The sequence below is a fragment of the Mauremys reevesii genome, linkage group 18 (assembly GCF_016161935.1).
Source record: "Mauremys reevesii isolate NIE-2019 linkage group 18, ASM1616193v1, whole genome shotgun sequence".
Classification (NCBI taxonomy): domain Eukaryota; kingdom Metazoa; phylum Chordata; order Testudines; family Geoemydidae; genus Mauremys; species Mauremys reevesii.
Genome location: NC_052640.1, coordinates 30,903,114 through 30,929,992, shown reverse-complemented (window position 1 = coordinate 30,929,992; position 26,879 = coordinate 30,903,114). Strand labels below are relative to the sequence as shown.

Genomic DNA, 26,879 nt, shown 5'->3' with positions numbered 1-26,879 from the left:
GTTTCCACTTGTCAGTTGCTTGGCCTTTACACTAGTTCCATCTGCTGATGCAGCCCCAAAGCTATGCAAAGGGAGTTGTGTCCTCAATGCTTAGACCAAAGCTCCTAGGAAAATGCATATGTTAGTTGTCTTGCCTGATCCTTATAGATGCTCCATAGTTCAAGATTATTTGGCCCCTCCTTTTCATTTTTAGCTCAGCAATCTATTGGTCGGCAGCCTAATTTTCATAGGTACTGAGCATCCATAACTCCTGTTGACCTCAGCTGGAGTTCTTGAGTTTAGCACCAAGAAAATCAAGCTGCTGTTTTTTTTAAAGGTATGTGTATAGTAGATTTTTAAAAAACAGTTTTTAGAAATGTAAGTCCAGAATTGATTTTGTGTCGAAGACTGAAAAATAGTGTCATTTGTTTCACAATAAAAACAATATCCTTGAGGTTTTTCAGCCTCAGTGAGTTATCATAGAAATGTGAAAATTCCTACATAGCTATATTTTTAAAACACTGGTGGGAAGCTTACCATTTTAATTGCTTTTAGAATCCTATAAATAGTTTTCCTTTTCCCCCACCCAATTACCGCAGTGGCTGTATATTGGGATTAGCATGGTGAAATATGTTTGTTGTTAAAAGGATTTCTTATAAATGGACAAATGGACAAAAGCTTCAGCCTTTCAGGGTATATCTACACTGCGCCTGAGAGCAAGTCTCCTAGCATGAGTACACAGATCCACCCTAGCTGGGCTCAAGCAAGTGTGCTAAAAATAGCAATGTGGCTGTTCTGGCACAGGTGGAACCTCAGGCTCTCAAGCCCTTCTGACCCCAAGGCTTCTGAGCCTGAGCTCCAGCGTGAGCTGGAACATCCACTTTGGTATTTTTAGTGCACTATCTTGAGCCCTACTAGTCTGTCTGCCTGGGCTAGAGGTTCACTTAGAGCTGTGGTGTAGATATACCCACGGAGTCTGTCATTTCCAGCTTATGCTTGGATGCTGCATTTGGATCCATGTGGGTGAATGTGGCATACGTGTGGTTCTGCCTGAGGATAAGGGTCCATAGGCATTGATCTAACTTCAGGATCAGGGTCTTAAACTTTAATGTGAATACAACTTTATAACAGCATTTGAAATAAATGATCATACTTTTATAAAACCACAGAAATTAAATAACAAAAGCTTTGTTGAGCTTGTGTTTTCCAAGCTTTTTAATATTTGAGATTTTTAAGGATGTTTTTAATGGTACATCTTCTCTTGAATTGCCTTAGCAAGGTTTTTGATTTAATAGAACTAATTTTATAATAACAGTTTCTGTGAGAATACAGGGTCTTGTACAGAATCAAACAAGCAATGGGCACAGAAGAAAGGTGAAAGCTAGAACATCTTTTCTAGTCTAATCTCATGCCCTTAAAATATATGTATTATGTATATAGTCATTTAATAAAAGAAACTACACCAATAAAAATTCTTTTTGGTGCTCCTGTGGATGTCTTTGTGACTGCTTGGTGTAAATGCTGTAAAGAAAATATGGCTGTACTCTATAAGTCAAGGGGAACTGTGCTTTTTCTGTGGCCTATGCACCTAATCCTTGGATATCTCCTAAAGTCTGATGTTTGGTGGTGTAAAGGTTTCCTTTGTATTGATGTGCTTCCAGCCTCTAGGGCTGCGTTTTATAGAAGGCTATAACCTTTTTTGTTTTGTTGTTGGTTAATTGTTTTTGTAAACATTTCCTCATACTGCTTTTATGTTGGTATTTGCCAAAGACAGAGAGATCTCCGCACAATGCCAGTATTGCCCTTGGATGAACTCCAGCTGACAGAAACGGATCCAAAGACAGGGAAACTGAGGACTTTACCAGCATTGGTGAGCTGTGTTGTTTTTTAAATGAAAACATTCAACAAATTGTTCTCTCATTTCAAGAAGTGACTTTAGCAAAACTGGCTCTGGAACAAAAATACAGTGAAACCCAAACAGCTTCCCTATAGGAGGAGGCTTTATTTGAAGTCTGCATGTTCATAGATTATTAGGGTTGGAAGGGACCTCAAGAGGTCATTTAGTCCAACCCCCTGCTCAAAGCATGACCAATCCCCAGACAGATTTTTGCTCCAGATCCCTATAATGGCCCCCTCAAGGATTGAACTCACAATTCTGGCTTTAGCAGGCCAGTGCTCAAACTGCTGAGCTATCTCCCCCCCCCCCCAATAGTGCATTGAAACTATTTGGGGCTTTTGTTCTATGGTGTATCCAAGTTTATTATAAACGTAGTCTTCATTCTGAGAGTTGCTTGATTGGTAGTGTTGATATTCGTGTAGTGGAGAGATATTTGAAACTCAGTTTAGAAGTTTAACTCTGAGGTGGAGCATCAGTGTTGGTTCCTCTATGTCACCACATTCTGTGTGCTTGCCCATGTGGATTTGCAACCACGGGCTGAAGTCAGATCTCAGTGTAGTGCAAGCTGCGCTAAAGGATGATAACCTGTTTGATTTCTGTGCTGGATAGTCCAATCAGCTTGACTCTGGAAGGTGCTCAAGCATCAGTATTGAAAGGGAGAAACATTTCAAAGGAATGACTTTGAGCTGCTGCTGTTTGTTTTGGAGGTGTGGGAGTTGCTTGTCAACTATTCATCTGAATGGGATACAAGGAGCAACATGTACTGAACTGTGCAGGATTCTGAAAATATTATTGAAAAATAAGGATGATGCAGAACCACACTGATTTGCAGTGTTTTAAAGATTAAAGAGCAGGGAGAACTGCGAGTGAACATAAGAGGATGGATTCCTGATAACCACACACCAGTTTCCTAAAAATATGAGAGATGTCCCTGGCTGCATAAATGGTTAAGAGGAATTCTTGTTGCTTGGTCCCTGGTTTGTTAACACATTGTCTTTTTGTTTTCTGTAGCATCCAGAAATGAAAGCTGATCGGTCTTTTGTGCTATATAAACCACCCCCTAAAGTCAGAGACCCTGCTCTAGTGGAGGAGTTCTTGGAACGAGCAAAGTTCATTGCAGATGATCTGAACTGGCTTCTGGCTTTGCCTCATGATAAATTTTGGTGCCAGGTAATGTTATTGAATAGATAATAAATAAAAACCTGTGTATATGAGTGCTTAGAAAAATAAGTAGGTTTAATTTATGTGTCTGATGAAGGCTCATAATTGCCTTTTGTTGCTAGTACCCAACCATCTTAATTTTGGATTGTGTGACATTAAGATTGTAATATTTCCTTAAAGATTTTTGATTTTTGATAATTTTAATGAATTTTAAAACTGCTAGTTTGGAACCAATGGACCATGGACACCACTGAACACCTTTGATCTCTTTGGCTCACTGTTGAATTTAAATACCATGCACTGCATATGTGTTATGTGGTGTACCACTGTGCATGCTTCATCTTTCCTTCTCCCCATTTGCCTTTGTTCTGTTGTATTAGGTCATATTTGATGAGACACTTCAGAAATGCCTGGATTCATACCTGTGCCATGCCCCTCGCAAGTTTGATGCATCATTTGATTTCCCTCCGGAGGTGAATGACATGCAGAAATGCCTTCATCAGAGTGTCTTCCTAACCTTCCTCAGAATGTCCACTCACAAGGAGTCCAAAGTAAATACCTCTTCTTATCCTCACTGCACACTGTATGGCTTACAAAAATTGATAGATACTTTGGGAAACAGACTGTTTCCTATTCAGCCGCCTTCCTTTTTTAGCCCCTATTTTTCTCATTCCAATAGTTTCCACAAAGATAGTCCCCAGTCAGCAAAGGACAGAACTATCTCAAGTGTGTAATGATTGCATTAATCTTTTTCATAAAGGAAAATGCTACTCTTAATAATAGGTTAGCGAGGTGTGGCATTATAAATTAAATATAAGAGAATCTAAAGTTAGACTTTGCAGAGCTGCATAAAAGGTGTGAGAAGCTGTCGGAGGCTCCTGTAGCCATGTGTTGGTGACCATTCTCATGCCACTTGCTGCCCTGGTCCAGGCATCAAGTCATGCAACCCAGACTGAGACTTGTCTCTCATTGCACTTTCCCCAAATTTCTGCCTCTCCCTATGGTTGAGGTAAAATTGCATCTAATTACACTTTTCTTTGCATCAGAATGAAGGATGTGTGATGCAGTGCTCATTAGCAGAGGTGAAAGTTTCAGAAGGGCCTTAAGGAAACTCATTCTGTCCTCAGGTTTTAATAATTACTGACCTGAAATCCTCCTTGGTTTATTTTAAGAATATGCATTGTCATGATGGTCAATTTCAGTCTGTTTTGAGAAAAGATCTCAGTGTGGGTGTTGGAGGAGTGGGGAGAGAACAGGTGAAAGAAGTGCTGTATCCTGTAGTTAGCATCACTTCAATAAAAGTACTCCACACTTCTGCAGAGCCTTTCATCTGAGCCGGAGTACTGTACAGACATTAATCGATTAAACCTCACAGCTCCATTGAGGTAGCTAAGTATTTGGGTAAATTGAAGTCAGTGGTTTGCCTGTTGCCACATAGCAAATTAGTGAGAGTGCTAGAAATAGAATCCAGGAATCCGAACTCCTTGTCCTCTGTATTAACTGGGAGAACACATGCAACACACCCTGTACCATTCACTTTGGATGGATAATGTTTGCCATCATAAGTAAATCTTCCTTTTATTAGTCATTGCTTCCACTAGTATTCTTTAAATTGGATACTTCTCTATTTCAGGAACAATGAGAATTTTAGTTTGAAGACCTTTGTCATTTAGAAGTTCAAAAACATTTCCAGCCTAACATGTTAGTTACATGAGTTATATCTGCAAGATGGAGTTGGTGTAGGGGTTTAGAGCATGGTGATGTAAATCAGAAGTCCTGCGTTCTGTTCCTGTCTGTGCCACTGATGATGATCTTAGGCAAGGAACTTAATTCCTCAGTGCCTTGGCTTCCAAATCTGTAAAATGCTTGCCTACCTCACAGGGGTGGTAGTCTTGATGTGTTTGAGGTACTTGGGTTAAAGATGTTAGAGAATGTGTAAGTATTATTATTACTGTAAATGGTGTAATCCTTGCAGAGTTAGGGTTACCATACATCTGGACATTTTTTCTTTTTTGATCCTCCACGGTCTGTCTGAGTGGATTTTTCAAATAAGAGGCAATGTCTGGATTTTTGTGAGCTAACTAGCTGATGTTGCAGCTCAGAAAGCACTGTCTCCATGCCATGATTGGTCCCTGCAGCTGATTGGTCACTTCCTTGAAGTCACAGCAACCCCTGCAGCATCCCTCTCTTCTAGTACACACACACACACCCTCCCAGTACACCCCCACCCCCAGCATCCTCTAAATACCCCCTACCACTCCCCCCAACTCCCCCTCCCACAGTGTCCTCTTTATGGAAACCTGAAATATGGTAACCCTATGCAGAGTAGAATATAGATTCTCTTTCAAGTTATTAGAAGTTTATTTTGTCTTTTTTTTTTTTAAATGTGTTTTCTCTTGTTTTTAATAGGAACACTTCATCACACCCTCTGTTTTTGGAGAAATTCTTTACAATAACTTCCTGTTTGACATCCCTAAGATTCTGGATCTGTGTGTGCTCTTTGGGAAAGGAAATGGCACCTTACTTCAGAAGATGATTGGTTAGTCAAAGCTAGGAGCAGCTTGTAGCTTGAGGCTTTCTAGTTGTTCTCTGAAAGGCAGGCATTGAAGGGGGTGGGGTTGCTACTGAGTGTAGCAACCTCAGAACAAACTCTTCCTTATAAAATAAGAAGTTCTGATTTTTGAATAAGATGGGTTTTCTTTTACTTTCTTGTGAACCATCTTTATTTATGGGTGATATGGGGAGGGGATTACACTTTGCTGCTTGGGAGAACTAAGTTTGTTTTATAGCCCGTCTTGCTTCCTAGGTTAGATCTGCTGCAGGGTCTCTTTATTGCTCACAGTAACTCCTCTGGCTAGTTAAAATGCAGCTCTGAGACCGTAAAGGGACTCTGTGCTTCCATGAGGAACATGGAAGATCCTGGGGGTGAGGAGAAAGTCCGAAGAGCCTTATTCTTTGCAGGATGAGGGAAGGGGAGCAGTCTGACTGCTAAGATTGGGCCTTTTGCTCCTGTAGCTGGCAGCTAGACAAAACACACAATGCGGTTGTTCTGTGACTACAGAGAGCTTTAACTGGAAAAATAGAACTTGATTTTCATGGAGTCCCTGTTAGCTGCAAAGTATCTCAAAGCACTTTACCAACTGAAATCATCACTGCACTACCTGTGTCAGCAAACACAACAGCAATTATACATTTAGCAACAACTCAGCCTTGGACATTAGGACCTGTTTTATGGTCAGAGGATGAGTTGGTCTGGACACTGCATTTGTCCCTATTCTTTTCACAAGGGACCATCTGCGATCCTTATCTTCCACCTGAGCATGTAGTTTTGGATACAATAAGATGTAGAATCCTTCATCTAAAATTCAAAACCAGACTGTTCTGAAGTTTGAATAATGTAACTTTTTTCCTTCCTTTGAAAGATGGCTATTGTTGGATTTCTAATCCAATCCAAGTTAAAATCAGAAGTACGAGAAATCTTGTGACACAGGCCGTTCAAACAAGATTTTTTTTCCAAATTTCTAGGCCTAAACACTTTAACTTTTGAATGCTGGTCTTTCTTCTCTTGTCAAAATGTATTTTTTTTTAAAGTCTAGGTTTCAAAAACCTAGTCTAAATGGTACATGCTACTACTGTGATTGCATGTGCAACAGCAGTAATTGTGCACACAGATGTCCTGTGACATGTCTACCTGGATGTTTGTGTATGCAATCATGGTATCTGCATGTGCAGTTCAGGTGTGCAAATGCAAAAAATCAGATTTTTCAGTCCTTATTCTTCTCCGTGAAATCTGTTTCATAGGTCTCACACACCTGTGTAAACTCTTCAAGAGGTTTGTCCTTGTAGTGGAACCATGGTAATCTGCACAGCGTGTCTGGTAATTCACGAAAAAAGGGCAATCAATGTCTCTCCACTATTCAGTTAAGATTTTACAGCACTCTGCTATTCTGCAGAGTATTTTGAAAAGATAATGAGAGCAATACTTAGTCTTATATTATTAAGATAAGGCCTCATTACCTTTAAAAAATATTCTACAGAACATTTACTGGTGTACATGGAATCAGCAATTAAAATTCAACTACAGCTGTCAAATAAAGGAACTAGGAGCATGTAGTGATATTATTTACTGTCTCAACCAACAGTGCAGTGCTTGAATCATCTAGCACCTCGGACACTGTGTTCTAATGAACATTCTCATTACCAGCCCTCCAAAGGCTCTTAAGCAAAGTAAGCTGTGATGGGATAAGAGGGAAGGTCCTCTGAAGGATTGGTAACTGGTTAAAAGATAGGAAAAAAAGGGTAGAAATAAATGGCTAGTTTTCAGAATGGAGAAAGGTAAATAGTGGTGTCCCCCAGGGATGTGTACTGGGACCAGTCCTATTCAACATATTCATAAATGATTTGGAAAAAGGAGTAAAGAGTGAGATGGCAAAATTTGCAGATGATACAAAACTACTCAAGATAGTTAAGTCCCAGGCATACTGTGAAGTGCTACAAAAGGATCTCACAAAACTGGGTGACTATGGCAACAAAATGGCAGATGAATTTCATGTTGATAAATGCCAAGTAATGCACATTGGAAAACATAATCCCAACTACACTTATAAAATGATGGGATCTAAATTAGCTGTTACCACTCAAGAAAGAGATCTTGGAGTCACTGTGGATAGTTATCTGAACACATCCACTCAATGTGCAGCGGCAGTCAAAAAAGCGAACAGAATATTGGGACTAATTAAGAAAGGGATAGAAAATAAAACAGAAAATATCATATTGCCTCTATATAAATCCATGGTACGCCCACATCTTGAATACTGCATGCAGATGTGGTCGCCCCAGCTCAAAAAGATATATTGGAATTGGGAAAGGTTCAGAAAAGGGCAACAAAAATGATTAGGAGTATGGAATGGCTTCCATATGAGGAGAGATTAATAAGACTGGGACTTTTCAGCTTGGAAAAGAGACAACTAAGGGGGAATATGATAGAGATCTATAAAATCATGACTGGTGTGGAGAAATTAAATAAGGAAGTGTTATTTACTCCTTTTCATAACACAAGAACTTGAGGTCACCAAATAAAATTAATAGGCAGCAAGTTTCAAACAAACAAAAGGAGGTATTTTTTCTCACAATGCACAGTCAGTCTGTGGAACTCTTTGCCAGAGGATGTTGTGAAGGTCAAGACTATACCAGGGTTCAAAAAAGAACTAGATAAATTCATGGAGTTAGGATGGGCAGGGATGATGTCCCTAGCCTCTGTTTCCCAGAAGCTGGGAGTGGGTGACGGGATGGATCACTTGATGCTTACCTGTTCTGTTTATTCCCTGTGGAGCACCTGTCATTGGCCACTGTTGGAAGACAGGATACTGGGCTGGATGGTCCTTTGGTCTGATCCAGTGAGGCCTTTTTTATGTTCTCCAGCTGCACTGAACTGTTAGGAGATGGTCAGCTGTATAGGAACAAGCACTGTACTTGTGGTGGGTATAGGTCAATAGTTCCACCCTGGGTGGTTACAAGTCTTATTTTTAGAGAAGATGCTGTGAATAGTACATAAGGATGTTGCTTGGTGTGAGGCTGCTTGTTGGGCTGGACGTTTGAATTAATCTGGAATGGATTTTTTCCTCCTCTCCTTTCAGAAAACATCTTCACTCAGCAATCCAGTTACTTCAGTGACTTGAATGAAACAGTGCCCACAGTCCTCCAGGTACTGCCTCTTTATCTGGCTTGGGGTGGTTTTCTGAGCCCCCAGGGGAGGCTCTGACACAGTCCCAGGAGGCATAGTTGCAAGCTGGCAGAGTGTTTGTGTTTCTTTGTATTTGATCCCCTTAATTATACCAACTTATGTTAGATGGCTTTTATCTACAATGGTTACTTACAGCTAACCCCCTTACATCCTACCTGTTTATGACACTCTCCTTGCTGTGAATCCTTGGGACTTCCTTTGCTAGATAGTTCATATAAGAAGTGCCCATTTTCCCCTCCCCAAATCAAGAAACTGAGACATTTACACTAGTGATAACACCCAGTAAGCTCACAGGAGAGAATGAAAATATCTTTGGAACCAAGATACATAAATTGCTCCTATACAGATATTAGCCAGGTCCAATGTTCTGAGCTTTCGTTGCTCTGAGCAGTAAGAATTTCCCCAAGCTGACTGGGCTATGCTCATATTTAATTTGAATATGTATCAAGATGCCTTGGCATCATTGCAATGGGAAAATTTGTGTTTTAGTCCTCAAACAAATAATTTTTAAAAAGTCATTTTGCCAGGACAGCTGGGATGGCTTTCTGTTCTCTTTGGAGTCCGGTGTCTCCATCTCCATCATGCTTTGGGTGTGCTAAACTCAGCGGTCCAGGAGCACTCATGCGAGAGATGGTGACGTGTGGAAGTGCTCTGTGATGCCAGATTATCCATTCAAAACAGTTATTCGAAGGGCAGTGAAGATTCTGCCCATTGTATGTGGTGTATGTCTTGAAGCAATTACTTTGGGTTTACAGAGCTCTGCTTTGCATACTGTGTGTTAGATGTTTTGTTAGTTAACATTGACACAGAAAGAGCATCGGAATATTTGCATGCACACATAGATCAGTCCAAAGAAAAACAGTTGGTGATTATAAGGAAAAGCAGTATAAACCCAAGTATTCAACTTCAAAAAATGCCTGTAGTCCCTCTGTTCATCTTATAGCCTGCTCTGGTGGGGGGAGGAGGTTGGCAAATCTCCAAAGATGCAACTGTAATAGAGTTGTTTCTTAAGTTCTAGGCCAGGGATTGGCAACCTTTGGCACGCGGCCCGTCAGGGAAATCCGCTGGTAGGCCAGGACGGTTTGTTTACCTGCAGCATCTGCAGGTTCAGCCGATCGCAGCTCTCAGGGGCCATGGTTTGCTGTTCCAGGCCAATGGGGGCTGTGGGAAGTAGTGGCCAGCACATCCCTCGGACCACGCCACTTCCCGCAGCCCCCATTGGCCTGGAACGGCGAACTGTGGCCAGTGGGAGCTGCGATCAGCTGAGCCTGCTGTCGCTGCAGGTAAACAAACTGTCCTGGCCCGCCAGCGGATTTCCCTGATGGGACACGTGCCAAAGGTTGCCGACCCCTGTTCTAGGCTGTGAGAGAAAGATACAGGTAAATTTGTCCCTGCTTTCAGGTTAGGCAGCTCTCCACTGTGTGTAAATAGCAATGTCTTTTGTTCAGTTCAGCTGCCAGTCTTACTGACAAGATAGAGCACACCTGGGTGTATTTGCCTGTCTGATGTAATAATAGTTTGCTCTTTGTGATCCAGGTGTTCAACAACGTTCTGCAGGAGTGTGGCTTGCAATGTCACGGGGCCTCAGCCACGCCCCAGAAATTGGAAGAAAGAGTCAAAGTGACTCCTAGTGCCATGCCTCTCCAGGTGGAGTTATTGCTGTAACCTTTCCCGCTGTGTACATCGTTTTTTTTGCTAAGCTAACCACAGACTGTTAACCCTGCACTGAGTTCCCAGATACTTAGGTCTCATTCAGCATATGGTTCCTAGTCATTGTTTCAGTGCTTATCATGTGACTCAGAGTTCTGTTTTCTTTGTTCTTCTATTCATTTTGGGTTGCTTTTCCCCCCATAAATGCTGCTATGACCTTTATCTGCTTTCCTTTCCAACCCCTGCTAAGCAGTGTGAAAGGGCATATTACGAAATAAAACAATAACTGAATAACAGCAAAATAGCTTTATGATGTTGATCTTGCATTTATATAGCCCCTTCCTTCAAAATTATTACATGTATAGCAGTGGTGCAGGGAAGGGCCCCATTGTGCTAGGTACTGTACAAGCACATATTAAGAGATTATAGTCTAATGTAAATCTCCAGGCACTTTAACTGTACAAACCATAAATAGGATTAGTTTTCAAACTGTGAGGTGCACTCCCCAGTAGGGGCATGATGAGATTATCGGGGACACAAGGTGGGTTTGGGGTTGCAGCTGGCTAAGTCTCCGGGAGAGGGGAACAGCAGGGAGAGCACACAGGGGATCCTGGTGGTGGTGGTGGAGTGCAGGTTTACCCCAGACTCGCACCACGCTAACTTGCGCTGGTAGCAGCCACTTCCTCCCCTCTCTGACTGCTGGGGACTCCCTGCGTGCTGTCCCCGCTGCTACCCCACCCACATGGCCCATGGCCCTGGCTGGCTACAGCTCCATGTGCTTTTAAACCCTCCGATGCCTTCAGGAGTGAGGGGCTGTGGACATGGGGAAGGGAGAGTGAAGAGCCCTGGTGTGATCCACACCATGCTGCCATGGTGTCCTCTGGGGATGAAGCCAGCCATTTCCTGCTGCCACCTGAGTGTGAGCTGTCTGCTCCCCTCAGCCACTTCCTGCTCTGGATGGGTGGATGTTGGGGGTGAGGTGGGGACCTGTTATGTGACTCCCAGGTGGAAGGGGGAGCACAGCAAAGAAGTTTGGGAACCTCTGATATAGAGGAATCACTTCAGCTGCCACTGAAAATGGACCATGTCAGCTCTTTAAGTGCAAACACTAATGCTGTGCAGCCATTTGGGATAGAAGGGGAATAATATTGTATCCAGCTGGACTTCTAGAGGGACTTAATGAGGTAAATTGACATTATGCAAAATGGGATTTGGCCAGGGCCCCCCTAAGTTAACAAAAGTGCCTTGGAAACTTTAATGAGCATAAGTAGTCAGATGCTTTCATTATGCCTTCTGAGGGAGGAAAGGTCTAGTATAGATGTTGCCCTAAATATTTGTGGACTGTCTTATTTGTGCCATGAGTGTAGACTCTTTTCCCACCCTCAAAAGGGCAGCTTTTCCGTGAACTCAGTGCGTTAGCACTAGTCTCTGCACTAGGCTGCAGGACAACTCGATGTGATTTTTCCTCTCTTTGGATAATGAATAGTTCTTTCTCTACTAGGCATTGAAGGATATCGTGCTGTACTTGTGTGACACTTGCACTACCCTTTGGGCCTTTCTTGATGTCTTTCCCCTGGCCTGTCAGACCTTTCAAAAACATGACTTCTGTTACAGGTACGTGTCTAGTCCCTGGCAGCTCTGCTTTGTGGAGTATAAATGCCGAGGGTGCTGTTTTGTCCTTTCCCTTGACTTTTATCATTAAAAGAATAGGCTGCTCAGTTTATTCTGATGGTAGAGTAGTCTTTTGGTGAATAAAACAGGTCACTACAGGAGATGCCCAGAGTTTCCCCAATTGAGGATTACCTTGGCAATTTACCAGGAGGCTGGATTGTACCTAATTTCCATAAAATGGACCAGATTGCAGCCGCTTCCTCAGTAATATTGCAGTGTGTCCTATAAAGACTTTAGCGCCATCTTGATCTGGGTGGAGGCCACACTGTGTACTGGGTCTCTGCAGGCTGTCCCTTTAACAAGGATGGGGGCAGCCACACACTAAGTCAGTCACTTTGGCCACAACTGCATTGATTGTGGATATTAATGATGATGTAGATTTAAAAATATGGCTTATTACATTTGGTAAGATAAGAGGTTTTAAGCTTTAAGAGGTGTAGGTTGCTGGAGGGATATCCCCATTGTATGTGGTCATGCAATTGACGGTAGTCAGATTATTGGATTTGTGGTGAATGTTTAGACTGGCCAAACAGCTGCACTATGGTATTTGGTAACCCAAAGGGAAAAAGCAATTGTTCTTAGTTCTGTTGTTGTTGTCTGAAATACACTAAAATGGCCCTGCCCTCTTTTAAGGGGACAGCTGCATTTTATTAATGCACTGTCAATCTGGACTAATCACTGGTTCTTTGGGGTATGGCAGGTGAATACTGATTTGCATGTGTCTCTTTCTGAGAATCTATAAGGTTTCTAAATCAGCCTCTTGTCACTCTTGCTAATCTTCTGTCTCCTGACCTAGACGTATGAACCGGTTTCTGCTATGTTGTTAAACTGGTGTCCATGAGGCATGTTGACATCTTGATGTGAGACCAATTATGAGCAGTGTGTGTGTATCCTCTGCACACCATTTTGCAGACTTAGCCTCTGTACAAAGAACTATAAACCATCAGTTGTAAAACCCTAGAAAATCATGAAGCAAACCCAGTTGTTTCTTGATGTGGGCAAGTATATCTGCATCCTATGATGCTTTGTCTCTAGGTAAAAATGGTGTGTATGGGCTGTCTGGCTCTCAGAACCTGGTACTAGGCCAAAGTGGCTCCTTTGTTCACTCCCTCCCTTCCCGAGACCAAAAGGAGCATGTGTTCTCTCTCCCTGCAAATGGGACCAAGCACGTCTGTCATCAATCTAAGTCTCTGTGTTTAGCTCCTCTGATCTCTACAGTACTGGAAAGAGGAGATCTCACAGCAGTAAGAAAGGAGTTCAGTTTGGGTGCATCAGTCTGTCAACTCTTCATGGGCTGCAGATGTGTATGCAGGATCATAGAATCATAAACTCTCAGGGTTGGAAGGGACCTCAGGAGGTCATCTAGTCCAACCCCCTGCTCAAAGCAGGACCAAACCCAACTAAATCATCCCAGCCAGGGCTTTGTCAAGCCTGACTTTAAAAACCTCTAAGGAAGGAGATTCCACCACCTCCCCAGGTAACCCATTTTAGTGCTTCACCACCCTACTAGTGAAAAAGTTTTTCCTAATGTCCAACCTAAACCTCCCCCTCTGCAACTTGAGACCATTACTCCTTGTTCTGTCATCTTCTACCACTGAGAACAGTCTAGATCCATCCTCTTTGGAACCCCCTTTCAGGTAGTTGAAAGCAGCTATCAAATCCCCGCTCATTCTTCTCTTCTGCAGACTAAACAATCCCAGTTCCCTCAGCCTCTCCTCATAAGTCATGTGCTCCAGCCCTCTAATCATTTTTGTTGCCCTCCGCTGGACTCTCTCCAATTTATCCACATCCTTCTTGTAGTGCGGGGCCCAAAACTGGACACAGTACTCCAAATGAGGCCTCACCAGTGCTGAATAGAGGGGAATGATCACATCCCTCGATCTGCTGGAAATGCCCCTACTTATACAACCCAAAATGCCATTAGCCTTCTTGGCAACAAGGGCACACTGTTGACTCATATTCAGCTTTTCATCCACCGTAACCCCTAGGTCCTTTTCTGCAGAACTGCTGCCCAGCCATTCGGTCCCTAGTCTGTAGCAGTGCATGGGATTCTTCCGTCCTAAGTCCAGGACTCTGCACTTGTCCTTGTTGAACCTCATCATATTTCTTTTGGCCCAATCCTCTAATTTGTCTAGGTCCCTCTGTATCCTATCCTTACCCTCCAGCGTATCAACCACTCCTCCCAGTTTAGTGTCATCTGCAAACTTGCTAAGGGTGCAGTCCACACCATCCTCCAGATCGTTAATGAAGATATTGAATAAAACCGGCCCCAGCACCAACCCTTGGGGCACTCCACTTGATACCGGCTGCCAACTAGACATGGAACCATTGATCACTACCCGTTGAGCCCGACCATCTAGCCAGTTTTCTATCCACCTTACCGTCCATTCATCCAGCCCATACTTCTTTAACTTGCTGGCAAGAATACTGTGGGAGACTGTATCAAAAGCTTTGCTAAAGTCCAGAAATAGCACATCCACTGCTTTCCCCTCATCCACAGAGCCGGTTATCTCATCATAGAAGGCAATTAGGTTAGTCAGGCATGACTTGCCCTTGGTGAATCCATGCTGACTGTTCCTGATCACTTTCCCCTCCTTTAAGTGGTTCAGGATTGATTCCTTGAGGTCCTGTTCCATGATTTTTCCAGGGACTGAGGTGAGACTGACTGGCCTGTAGTTCCCTGGATCTTCCTTCTTCCCTTTTTTAAAGATGGGCACTACATTAGCCTCTTTCCAGTCATCCGGGACCTCCCCCGATCGCCATGATTTTTCAAAGATAATGGCCAATGGCTCTGCAATCTCATTGGCCAACTCCTTTAGCACCCTCGGATGCAGCGCATCCGGCCCCATGGACTTGTGCTCGTCCAGCTTTTCTAAATAGTCCCGAACTACTACTTTCCCCACAGAGAGCTGGTCACCTCCTCCCCATACCGTGCTGCAGAGTGCAGCTGTCTGGGAGCTGACCTTGTCTGTGAAGACAGAGGCAAAAAAAGCATTGAGTACACTAGCTTTCTCCACATCCTCTGTCACTAGGTTCCCTCCGTCATTCAGCAAGGGGCCCACACTTTCCTTGACTTTCTTCCTGTTGCTAACATACCTGAAGAAACCCTTCTTGTTACTCCTAACATCTCCGGCTAGCTGCAACTCCAAGTGTGATTTGGCCTTCCTGATTTCACACCTGCATGCCTGAGCAATACTTTTATACTCCTCCCTGGTTATTTGTCCAACCTTTCACTTCTTGTAAGCTGTTTTTTTGTGTTTAAGACAAGCAAGGATTTGACTGTTAAGCCAAGTTGGTCGCCTGCCATATTTACTTTTCTTCCTACACATCGGGATGGTTTGTTCCTGCAACCTCAATAAGGTTTCTTTAAAATACAGCCAGCTTTCCTCGACTCCTTTCCCCATCATGTTATTCTTCCAGGGGACCTTGCCCATCAGTTCCCTGAGGGAGTCGAAGTCTGCTTTTCTGAAGTCCAGGATGCTCTAGAGTAGTGCAGATCGTTTGCCTAGTCAGCAGCAGGATGCTTTGAAATCATCTCATTTGGCCGCAGCTGTAGCGTAAGTGCTGAACAGATCCTTAGGGACCTGCTGTTTGCCAGCCTCATGTCTATTTACTTATGTTTCTGGGAATAAGCTATAATGAAACAAGGTTCAGAGCTGGAACTGTGAGGATCAGACCTGGAACTGCTAGTAATGAGAGACTGAATATATCAATATTCCCATTTGATTTGTCTTTTAGTGAAGCTTTTTAAAAACCTCTATTGACAGTTCTTGTTTTGTTACATGTTTTTGCAGACTGGCTTCATTTTATGAACTCGCAATTCCTGAACTGGAATCTGCAATTAAGAGAAGGACATGTGAGGATAAGAGGTAAAAAGTGGCAGAGAAGGTTTGCCTATTCTTTTCAGAGAGAACCACCCCCACAGTAAATTAAAACATTCTTTCCCCTTCCATATCCATGCCCTTAGTCTCTCTCTGCCTTTCTTGGCTTCTTCTCCATCCTAGCCAACTGCAAACTGCAGACACTGGGAGCTGAGGGGCTCCGTGCCTGCAGACGCTCCAGGTAAACAAAACGACAATGTATTAGATATTCAATTCAATGATTCCATAGAGTTTAAAATCATCACATTTTGGTGTAGACCCGTTTATAAGCCGACCCCTGCTCTTTGATGCGTCGCATTTTTACCAAAAATATTCGGCTTATGAACGAGTATATATGATAAATCCTTTTCTACTTGCTAGGGAGAGGCACTGCATAGTGCACTATCCCGAAGTAGGTGCATTCTAAACCTGTAATAAAGTGCAAGCATGTAAAAGAGCCAGTATGCTTCCATTCATAGATTTTCCCCAGTGTGTTTGAAAGCAAGAGTTTTTCCTAAGGTGGTTTAAATACCATTTGCTTAGCTAGTGAGAACCAAGGGTAACAGTGTTTAAAAACAGGTTTCAGAGTAGCAGCTGTGTTAGTCTGTATCCGCAAAAAAACCAGGAGTACTTGTGGCACCTACAGCCCCCAACTAAAACCTCTCCAGCGCATCATCAAAGATTTACAACCTATCCTTAAAGATGATCCCTCACTCTCACAGATCTTGGGAGACAGACCAGTCCTCGCTTATAGACAGCCTCCCAACCTGAAGCAAATACTCACCAGCAACCGCACACCATACAACATAAACACTAACCCAGGAACCTATCCTTGCAATAAAGCCCGATGCCAGCTCTGTCCACATATCCATTCAAGTGACACCATCACAGGACCTAATTACATCAGACACGCCATCAGGGGCTCATACACCTGCACATCTACCAACGTGATATATGCCATCATGTGCCAGCAATGCCCCTCTGCCATGTACATTGGCCAAACCGGACAGTCTCTACGCAAAAGAATAAATGGACACACATCTGACATCAGGAATCATAACATTCAAAACCCAGTGGGAGAACACTTCAGCCTCTCTAACCACTCAGTGACAGACTTGAAGGTGGCAATTTTGCAACAAAAAAACTTCAAAAACAGACTCCAAAGAGAAACTGCTGAACTTGAATTAATATGCAAACTAGATACTATTAACTGTGGTCTAAACAAAGACTGGGAATGGTTGGGTCATTACACCAATTGAATCTATTTCCCTATGTTAAGTTCTCCTCACACCTTCTATGGGCCATCTTAATTATCACTTCAAAAAGTTTTTTTTCCTCCTGCTAACGATAGCTCATCTCAATTGATTAGACTCTGCCTGTTGGTATGCATACTTCCACCTTTTCATGTTCTCTATATGTATAAATATCTCCTGTCTGTGTGTTCCATTCTATGCATCCGAAGAAGTGAGCTTTAGCTCACGAAAGCTCATGCTAAAATAAATTTGTTAGTCTTTAAGGTGCCACAAGTACTCCTGTTTTTTTTAGTGTTTAAAAAATGTTTCTAGAGCAGCTTTGTTTAGAATATGTATTCAAACTGATTGTGAAATGGTTCTGTCTGCTCCTTGCAGCAGAAACAAACTGTGGGCTTGTTTACATGAACAGTTAGACCAGGTTCTCAAACTTTTGTACTGATGACCCCTTTCACGCAGCAAGCCTCTGAGTGCGACCCCCCACCCCCCATAAATTAAAACCACATTTTTTATATTAACATTATTATAAATGCTGGAGGCGAAGCAGGGTTTGGGGGTGGAGGCAGACAGCTCACAACCCTCATGTCATAACCTTGGTTAGGGTTAGGGGTTAGGGTTAGGGTTGGAGTGTGAATCTACTCCATACTGGCCTGCTGGAGTCTGTCTGTGCACCCTGCTGATGTGTTTAACAGTTTATTAGAGTGCTTTGATCTAGTCCCTTTTCAAAGAGGACTAGCTCCAAGTGCTCTAACAGACGGTTAACACATGTCAGCAGGGTGCACAAGGTCACTTAGAGTGTGGCAGGCTAGTGCGGGGTAGATTCACACCCCAGCTCACCCTGGTCTAATTGTTCATGTAGACGAGCCCTAAGCATTCAAAATGGCTCAGCTAACACAGATTCTCCTCTAAAGTGAGCAAGGCCCAAGCCACAGAGATGGGTTTTTTTTCTTGTGTTGAGACTAACTCCATGCTCTCTCTTTCTCTCTGAAGCTTACTGGCTGACTTGTGGAGGAGGCTTTCTCATTCCAGGAAGAAGGTGGTGGAAATCTTTCATATTCTCATTAACCAGATCTGCCTCCAGCCCATCTTAGAAAGCAGGTACAGGCACTTTCTCTATGTGGGTGAGACTGCAGGGTCTACTGGTAGGGTGCTGTCTTTAGGAGTAACCCAATTGCTTAATTGCTCTGTTGAAGAGAAGAGTCCTGAGATTTCCAGCCTTACTGATAAATTATTATTTATGATTTATATTGGGGTAGTGCCCAAAGGCCCCATTGGGATCAGAGCCCTGTTGTGCTGGGTGCTGTACAAAGATGTAGGATGAAACTGTCCCTGATCTAAAGCATTTACAAATTGGGCTTTGTTTTGACCCCTCCAGAGCGGGATAAGGCCATGTCCTAGTGAACATGTTTATATTGGCTATGGGATATATTGTGACTTCTAGCCTAGTGCTTAGATATCGTGAGGCTAAGCACTTCAGCAACACCTAAAATACATAGAAATCCGCATTGTGTCGTAGCTCATTGAAAAGAATGTCTTTAAATCTAGATATGGATGCTTTTGCCCTTATTCCATTTTCACCCCAGTGAAAAGCTAGTGTGTAACGGTCCTCATCCCTAGATCTCCAAGTGCTGTACAAAGGGGAGTGAGTATCCCCATTTAACAGAGGGGGAAACTGAGGTGAAGTGACTTACTCAGGGCCACGTGTGCTGAGTCACGAGAAGGATCCAGACCGTGGGACTTCTAGGCCAGTGCCCTTTCCATTGGACCATGCTGCCTTTACACTGTTGGAATAAATGTTTGTAGACAGCCTGCACTGAGCTGTTGATGTCACTGCAGCTCCTCTGATACTTGAATACTGACCCCAAATTATCATCAGTACAATCTGTCCAAGGAGATGATGCTCCGGTGGTTGAGGTGGAGCTGGGTTCAGTTCCCTGTGTGACCCTGGGCAAGTCACTTAGCCTCTCTGTGCCTCAGTTCCCATCTGTAGAACAGGGATAATAGTCCTGCCTTTCCTCAGACGATAGGTGCATTGAAGATCGTGAGTGCTCAGATACAGTACTGTGGTAATGGTCGGGGGCCATATTAATACCTTAGAATTCAGGGGTTCTCAAACTTCATTGCACCATGATCCCTTTCTGACAATAAAAATTACTACATGACCCCAGGAGGGGGGACCGAAGCCTGAGCTCGCCTGAGTGCTGCTGCCTGAGTCTCGCTGCCCAGGGCTGAAGTCCTTGGGCTTTGGCTTCGGCCCTGGGCCCCAGCAAGTCTAAGCCAGCCCTGGCGACTCCATTAAAATGGGGTTGCGACCCACTTTGGGATCCTGACCCACAGTTTGAGAACTGCTGCCTTAGGTAGATGGCAGCAACAGCAGCAAATGACAGAGCTGGGTAGTCTGGGCTGTCAGGAGCTGGGGCTGTTGTGGAGTTGACACATCCTGCTTCTAGAGGAGTATCTGTACAGCATCAATACACTGGCAGGAGCGTTCTGTGAAGGGGTGGCTCTCAGCCATCACATCAGTTTGACTTGTGTGGGGATGCTCAGTGCAGCGGGACCAAGAGGAGGTTGAGACTGTGCAATAAAGTGGTCTTTGTTTGCAATATGCCCTCACACAGGTGAGCAAAAGAGAGATCACACATTGTCTGGGAGGTTCTGTGCTATAACCTCATATGGAAGGAACCCAGTCTTGCAGGAATCTCAATGTAATTAGGAATATAAGTACCTGCCCCTCCCCACTCTGTTTTCACTTCTTTTTGGGCCTTCCAGTATGGTTTCAATCCTATCAAAAGTCCTATTTCCTAAAGACCAAGTTCAGCTTGTGAAGTCTGGTTCAGTTTCACGATTTGCTGCTTTTTAAAACTACAAGTCTCAAAAAATCCCACTGGAATGAAATCTGTTGAACAAATGGGATTTGCTGTGATGTACATGTGGTCGTCACGTGTGACAGACATGGCTAGAAAGGCAGGTCATGGAGGTTCAGAAGGAGGAAAGTGGTGATCTCAAAAGTACAGCTCTGAATTCTATTTCTCACTGTTCCATGGCATTGTCTCTTACAGCTATGAGAATATTCAGCCCTTTATTGAAGAGTTTCTGCAGATCTTCACCTCAGTGCTTCAGGAGAGGAGGTAAATCCACAGAATGGGACCCAAAGGAGGAATAACTGTCCTTCCATATCTGTTTCCAGCACTAAAAGTGCGGAAGACATTGGTATACAAGGGACGTTGATGCATGTGGGAATTAGAAATCTTTCAGTCTAGTTAGGAAATGTTCTGTGAGAGAGAATTATAACAAGCTTTATTGTAGTGTTGCAGAGGATGCTGTGTGGTGCCGGACTGTTATAATGCTTTGCTCTTCTTCAGCACCTCTTGCTGTAGGCTCTCAAAGTGCTGTATGTATGTTAATGAATTAACCATCACAGCGACCTTGTCAGGTTAGACAATTATTTATCCCCAGTCTACAGATGGGGAAACCAAACCACAAGATTAAGTGACTTGTCCAAGGAGACGCAGTGAGTCAGTGGCAGAGCTGGGAATCAAACCCAGATTTCCTAACTCCCTAAGGTCAGGTGTTTTAATCACAAAATCTTGCTCCTCTCTAGCTGGGCATTGGGTCATTGGAGGGTCACAGCATCATGTTGAGGGTTATAATTGGCTGTTGCAGTGTGGGGAGGTTGACTGGATTATGATGGAATACAAAACTAGGCCTGGCGATAGACGCTGGAGTTTGTTTCTGGGTGTGAGATGAAGTGTCTGCAAGGTCGTGGGGTTCATGACTGCGTGCTGATGAGGTTACAGCAGCACATTAAGGATTGCATCAGGGAGTTTTGTGGTTCATTCACTCCTCAGTTTGACTGATATACTTGCTTTTGTGTTTTCAGGTTTCTTTGTGACTATGATGAGCTGTTTCCTGTCGCAGATGATGTGAGTCTGCTTCAGCAGGCATCCTCTGCCTTGTATCCTTTTCTCTCAGCAGGTGGACACTGCACTGTGTTTTTTAAAAAGCTAGTGGCTGTTGACAGTCTATACTGGCACTCTCACACTTGCTACCTCTGATTAAACTGCACCAGTGCCAGCAATGGTAGGGAAGCTGTTAGAAAAAAGCCTAGTGTAGGCACAGATTTGGAGTCCTCAAAGAGCACATAACTACTCACTTGTGGTGTCTGAACAGGCAAATCTGGACTAGAGCACAGAGAAATGCCCTTAATGCAGCCTTGTAGGGATGACACCCGGACAGCGTATATCCTCCAAGCAGTGGAAAGTGCCTGGGAAGGTGTGGAGAGGAGAAAAACACCAGTCGTTAAAAGCCCACCTCCACCAATGGTATCTGATGGAGCTTCAGCAGTGGTGGAAAATGCTGCTAAGGACTCAGAAGGGCCTGATGATGCATACAACTTGGAGTATGATGTGAGTATGGAGCTGCGTGGACAGGGAGGGTAACGGTTCTTTTCCACCATCTCCACTTAACTGATTGTGCCTTGGTGCGGTGAAAAGTTTGTTTGTTTCCTTGGGTCTTAGGCAATGACTGTATTCCAAATCCAAATGGATCAATCAAAACTGAATTGCTGCCACCTGTTCAATGCAGCATGGCTACACTAACTAAGCTCGGGTGGTGCGTACTAGATGAATTCAGCAGCCACGTGAACGTGAGCTGAATCGAGCTACCCTAGTTCGACTTACTTACCGCGCGCCAGACGCGGAGGCTCCTCGGCTCCAAGGCTGACTCCCGCTCCTCCCTCGCTCGGTGTGGAGGAGAGAGAGCGAACTCTAGGCTTCGGGGTTGAACTATCGCGCGGAATCAGGCGCGTAGTAGAACTTTCTGTCGAACGTCACGCGCGGCGTCCGACCGCCGGTAAGTGTAAACGTACCCATGGTGAATAAGCTTGGGAATGAGACAAACTGGGTTCTATTTGTGACCCTGCCACTGGTCTTGGACAGATGGCTTAATTCCTTTTGTCTTGGGTTTCCTATCAATGTAACCCACCTAGTACTCATACGGCTCCCACCACTGATGTATCTGAGCCCTTGACTTGTTTGTAAAGCATTTTGAGGAGAAGAAGGTGATCAGGAACAGTCAACATGGATTCACCATGGGCAAGTCATGCCTGACCAACCTGATTGCCTTCTATGATGAGACAACTGGCTCTGTGGATATGGGGAAGGTGGTGGATGTGATATATCTTGACTTTAGCAAAGCTTTTGATACCATCTCCCACAGTATTCTTACCAGCAAGTTAAACAAGTATGGATTGGATGAATGGACTATAAGGTAGATAGAAAGCTGGCTAGATTATCGTGCTCAGCGGGTAGTGATCAATGGCTCCATATCTAACTGGCAGCCGATATCAAGCAGAGTGCCCCCGGGGTCGGTTCTGGGGCCAGTTTTGTTTGACATCTTTATTAATGATCTGGATGAGGGGATGAATTGCACCCTCAGCAAGTTTGCAGTTGACACTAAGCTGGGAGGAGAGGTAGATACGCTGGAGGATAGGAATAGGGTCTAGAGTGACCTAGACAAATTAGAGGATTGGGCCAAAAGAAATCTGATGAGGTTCAACAAGGACAAGTGCAGAGTCCTGCACTTAGGAAGGAAGAATCCCACGCATCTCTACAGGCTGTGGACCGAGTGGCTAAGCAACAGTTCTGCAGAAAAGGACCTGATTTTCAGCAGGTTACAGCGAATGAGAAGCTGGATATGAGTAAGCAGTGTGCCCTTGTTGCCATGAAGGCCAACGGCATATTGTGCTGTATTAGTAAGGGCATTGCCAGCAGATCAAGGGAAGTGATTATTCCCCTCTATTCGGCACTGTTGAGGCCACACCTGGAGTATTGTGACCAGTTTTGGTCCCCTCACTACAGAAGGGATGTGGACAAATTGGAGAGAGTCCAGTGGAGGGCAACAAAAATGATTAGGAGGTTGGGGCACATGACTTACGAGGAGAGGCTGAGGGAACTGGGATTATTTAGTCTGCAGAAGAGGAGTGAAGGGGGATTTGATAGCAGACTTCAACTACCGGAAGTGGGATTCCAAAGAGGATGGAGCCAGGCAGTTCTCAGTGGTGGCAGATGGCAGAACAAGAAGCAATGATCAGAATCATAGAATCTCAGGGTTGGAAGGGACCTCAAGAGGTCATCTAGTGCAACCCCCTGCTCAAAGCAGGACCAAACCCAACTAAATCATCCCAGCCAGGGCTTTGTCAAGCCTGACCTTAAAAACCTCTAAGGAAGGAGATTCCAGCACCTCCCTAGGTAACCCATTCCAGTGCTTCACCACCCTCCTGGTGAAAAAGTTTTTTCTAATATCCAACCTAAACCTCCCGCACTGCTACTTGAGACTATTACTTCTTGTTCTCTCATCTGGTACCACTGAGAACAGTCTAGATCCATCTTCTTTGGAACCCCCTTTCAGGTAGTCGAAAGCAGCTATCAAACCCCCCCTCATTCTTCTCTTCTGCAAACTAAATAATCTCAGTTCCCTCAGCCTCTCCTCATAAGTCATGTGTTCCAGCCCCCTAATCATTTTTGTTGCCCTCCACTGGACTCTTTCCAATTTTTCCAGAACTGCTGCCTAGCCACTCGGTCCCTAGTCTGTAGCAGTGCATGGGATTCTTCCATCCTAAGTGCAGGACTCTGCACTTGTCCTTGTTGAACCTCATCAGAATTCTTTTGGCCCAATCCTCTAAGTTGTCTAGGTCACTCTGTATCCTATCCCTACCCTCCAGCATATCTACCACTCCTCCCAGTTTAGTGTCATCTGCAAATTTGCTGAGGGTGCAGTCCACACCATCCTCCAGATCATTAATGAAGATATTGAACAAAACCGACCCTTGGGACACTCTGCTTGATACCGGCTGCCAACTAGACATGGAGCCGTTGATCACTACCTGTTGAGCCCGATGATCTAGCCAGCTTTCTATCCACCTTATAGTCCATTCATCCAGCCGATACTTCTTTAACTTGCTGGCAAGAATACTGTGGGAGACTGTATCAAAAGCTTTGCTAAAGTCAAGGAATAACATGTCCACTGCTTTCCCCTCATCCACAGATATCAAGTTGCAGTGGGGGAGGTCTAGGTTGGATATTAAGTAACAGTATTTCACTAGGCGGATGGTGAAGCACTGGAATGGGTTCCCTACGGAGGAGGAGGAATCTCTATCCTTAATGGTTTTTAAGGCCCAGCTTGACAAAGCCCTGGCTGGGATGAGTTGGGGTTGGTCCTCTTTTGAGCAGGGGATTGGACTAGATACCTCCTGAGGTCTCTTCCAACTCTAATATTCTATGATTCTATGATATACCTGATAAGTATTATTTGAGGAAAAGATGCTGTAAAATATCCCAGCTCTCTCAGATTCAAAGAGCTGAATACCTAATTCTGTTCTTGATGGATTCTGCCTAGTGCCCCATTTGGGTTCTATTCTGATAACCCTAAAATCTTTGCCCCGGTTTCCCTACACACAAGCCCACTCTGTATTGTGATCTCTTTTCAGTAATTAACCCCTTGTGTTTGGTATGTGTAGTGTGCTGGAGCAGCTGCAGCACCCGCTGCCAAGGTCTCGGGGGTGGAGTTGGATTCTTTGATCTCTCAAGTGAGAGATCTGCTGCCTGACCTAGGGGAGGGCTTCATCTTGGCGTGCCTGGAGGAGCACAGCTACAGTGCAGAGCAGGTGATAAACAACGTCCTGGAGGACAGGCTGGTGCCATCGCTGGCCAAACTGGAGCGAACAATGCCAAGGTGGGGATGAGGTTTTACTATGTTTGATGCTGTTGTGGATTGTTAAAGGGGCTGTTCTGCATGATGGTTACTAACCACTCTGTGCCTGGGAAACTGAATGAGCTTGTGTTTCACTGCAGCTACCTGCTGAGGGAGAGCTGCCCATTTCTGTCGGCCACTAAGCCTCACTCCTGCCTCTTTCCCTGTTTTCCTGCAGAAGCCAGAGATATTTTCCAGCCTGAGTTGTTGTACAACAGAGGCTGGGTCATGTGCTATGAAGTGACACAAATGATTGTCCATTGGACACTAAAATGAGACCTGTCAAAATCACGTCATGGAGGATAACAGCTTAGCCCTGTACTGGGCAATAGTGCCACCACTCTTATACAACAAGCCCCAAATCTATTACCTGCAAAAGTTACTAATTTGCTGCAGATGGCTATGGTATGGTCCTTCATGATTAAAATCCTACCAGTCCTGCATGAAGGGAGTATCTTCAAAGAAGCTAAGGGTATGTCTACACTACAAAATTAGGTCAAATTTATAGAAGTCGTTTTTTAGAAATCGTTTTTATACAGTCGATTGTGTGTGTCCCCACACAAAATGCTCTAAGTGCATTACGTCGGTGGACTGCGTCCACAGTACTGAGGCTAGCGTCGACTTCCGGAGCGTTGCACTGTGGGTAGCTATCGCACAGTTCCCGCAGTCTCCGCTGCCCATTGGAATTCTGGGTTGAGATCCCAATGCCTGATGGGGGCAAAAACAGTGTTGCGGGTGGTTCTGGGTACATGTCGTCAGGCCCCCCTCTCCTTCCATGAAAGCAACGGCAGACAATCGTTTCGCGCCTTTTTTCCTGGGTTACCTGTGCAGACACCATACCACGGCAAGCATGGAGTCCACTCAGCTCACTGTCACCGTACGTCTCCTGGGTGCTGGCAGATGTGGGACTGCATTGCTACGCCACAGCAGCTCATTGCCTTTTGGCAGCAGACGGTGCATTACGATTGGTAGCCATTGTCGTCGTACTCCTGGGTGCTCTTTTAGCCGTCCTCAGTGAGGTTGGTCAGGGGTGCCTGGGCAGACATGGGAGCGACTCAGCCAGGTTGTTCCCATCTTCTGCCGAGCAGCCAGGAGATGACGATGGCTAGCAGTCGTACTGCACTGTCTGCTTCCAGCCTAAGATGTAAAAGATAGATGGAGTGGATCAAAACAAGAAATTGACCCGGCAATGTGCACATCACGCTGATGAGCTCTGCATGGTCATCTGTGCTGATCAGCTCACCACGCTGTCCAAACAGGAAATGAAATTCAAAAGTTTGCGGGCCTTTTCCTGTCTACCTGGCCAGTGCATCTGAGTTGAGAGCGCTGTCCAGAGCGGTCACAATGGAGCACTCTGGGATAGCTTCCAGAGGTCAATACCGTCGGCTTGCATCTGCATTACCCTAAATTTGATCCAGCAAGGCCGATTTCGGCGCTAATCCCCCTCATTGGAGGTGGAGTAAAGAAATTGATTTAAAGAGCCCTTTAAGTCGGAAAAAAAGGGCTTCGTCGTGTGGATGGGTCCAGGCTTAAATTGAGGTAACACTGCTAAATTTGACCTAAAATCGTAGTGTAGACCAAGCCTAATTCAAATGGAATTCACCCTGAAGGGCAGAGTAGTTAAATTGTAAGTTACTAGAATTGTACTCTGTGCAGTAATTGAATTTTAACCAAGGAGAAATGAGAAATTACAATTCAAATCCACTTTTATCAGAGTCCACAGAGCTGCCTGGCCTCTGCTGCTTTCTGTATGTTGCATGTGGGGGCTTAGGAATCATAATCAGCAATGGAACCTGCTTGGTTTTAGCTGCTTTGCAGCTGTAGAATGTGCATGTACTACAGCAGCAGTTTCCTACTGTGATTCAGGGTGTGAATGGTATGCTATGCCCAGTCATACTCTAAGAAAGGCATTAGCTGAC

General features: G+C 44.4%; 1 protein-coding gene across 5 annotated transcripts in view; it reads left to right on the top strand.

Annotated features, from left to right (window-relative positions):
* The window catches only part of ASCC2 (activating signal cointegrator 1 complex subunit 2), a 44,183-nt gene that overhangs the window by 1,253 nt on the left and 16,051 nt on the right, over nt 1–26,879 (top strand). For 2 of the 5 annotated variants that reach the window (XM_039504909.1, XM_039504905.1), the window contains exons 2-14: nt 1,750–1,849; nt 2,888–3,046; nt 3,418–3,588; nt 5,447–5,576; nt 8,674–8,741; nt 10,317–10,427; nt 11,932–12,044; nt 15,896–15,970; nt 18,202–18,309; nt 20,271–20,339; nt 21,092–21,166; nt 21,431–21,617; nt 24,728–24,942. In XM_039504909.1, the coding sequence (XP_039360843.1) occupies nt 1,769–1,849; nt 2,888–3,046; nt 3,418–3,588; nt 5,447–5,576; nt 8,674–8,741; nt 10,317–10,427; nt 11,932–12,044; nt 15,896–15,970; nt 18,202–18,309; nt 20,271–20,339; nt 21,092–21,166; nt 21,431–21,617; nt 24,728–24,942 (1,562 nt within the window). In that variant the 5' untranslated portion in view covers nt 1,750–1,768. Of the gene's footprint in view, nt 1–193; nt 317–1,749; nt 1,850–2,887; nt 3,047–3,417; nt 3,589–5,446; nt 5,577–8,673; nt 8,742–10,316; nt 10,428–11,931; nt 12,045–15,895; nt 15,971–18,201; nt 18,310–20,270; nt 20,340–21,091; nt 21,167–21,430; nt 21,618–24,727; nt 24,943–26,879 lie in introns of all 5 variants that reach the window. The other 3 variants (XM_039504908.1, XM_039504906.1, XM_039504907.1) reach the window with 3 other exon arrangements.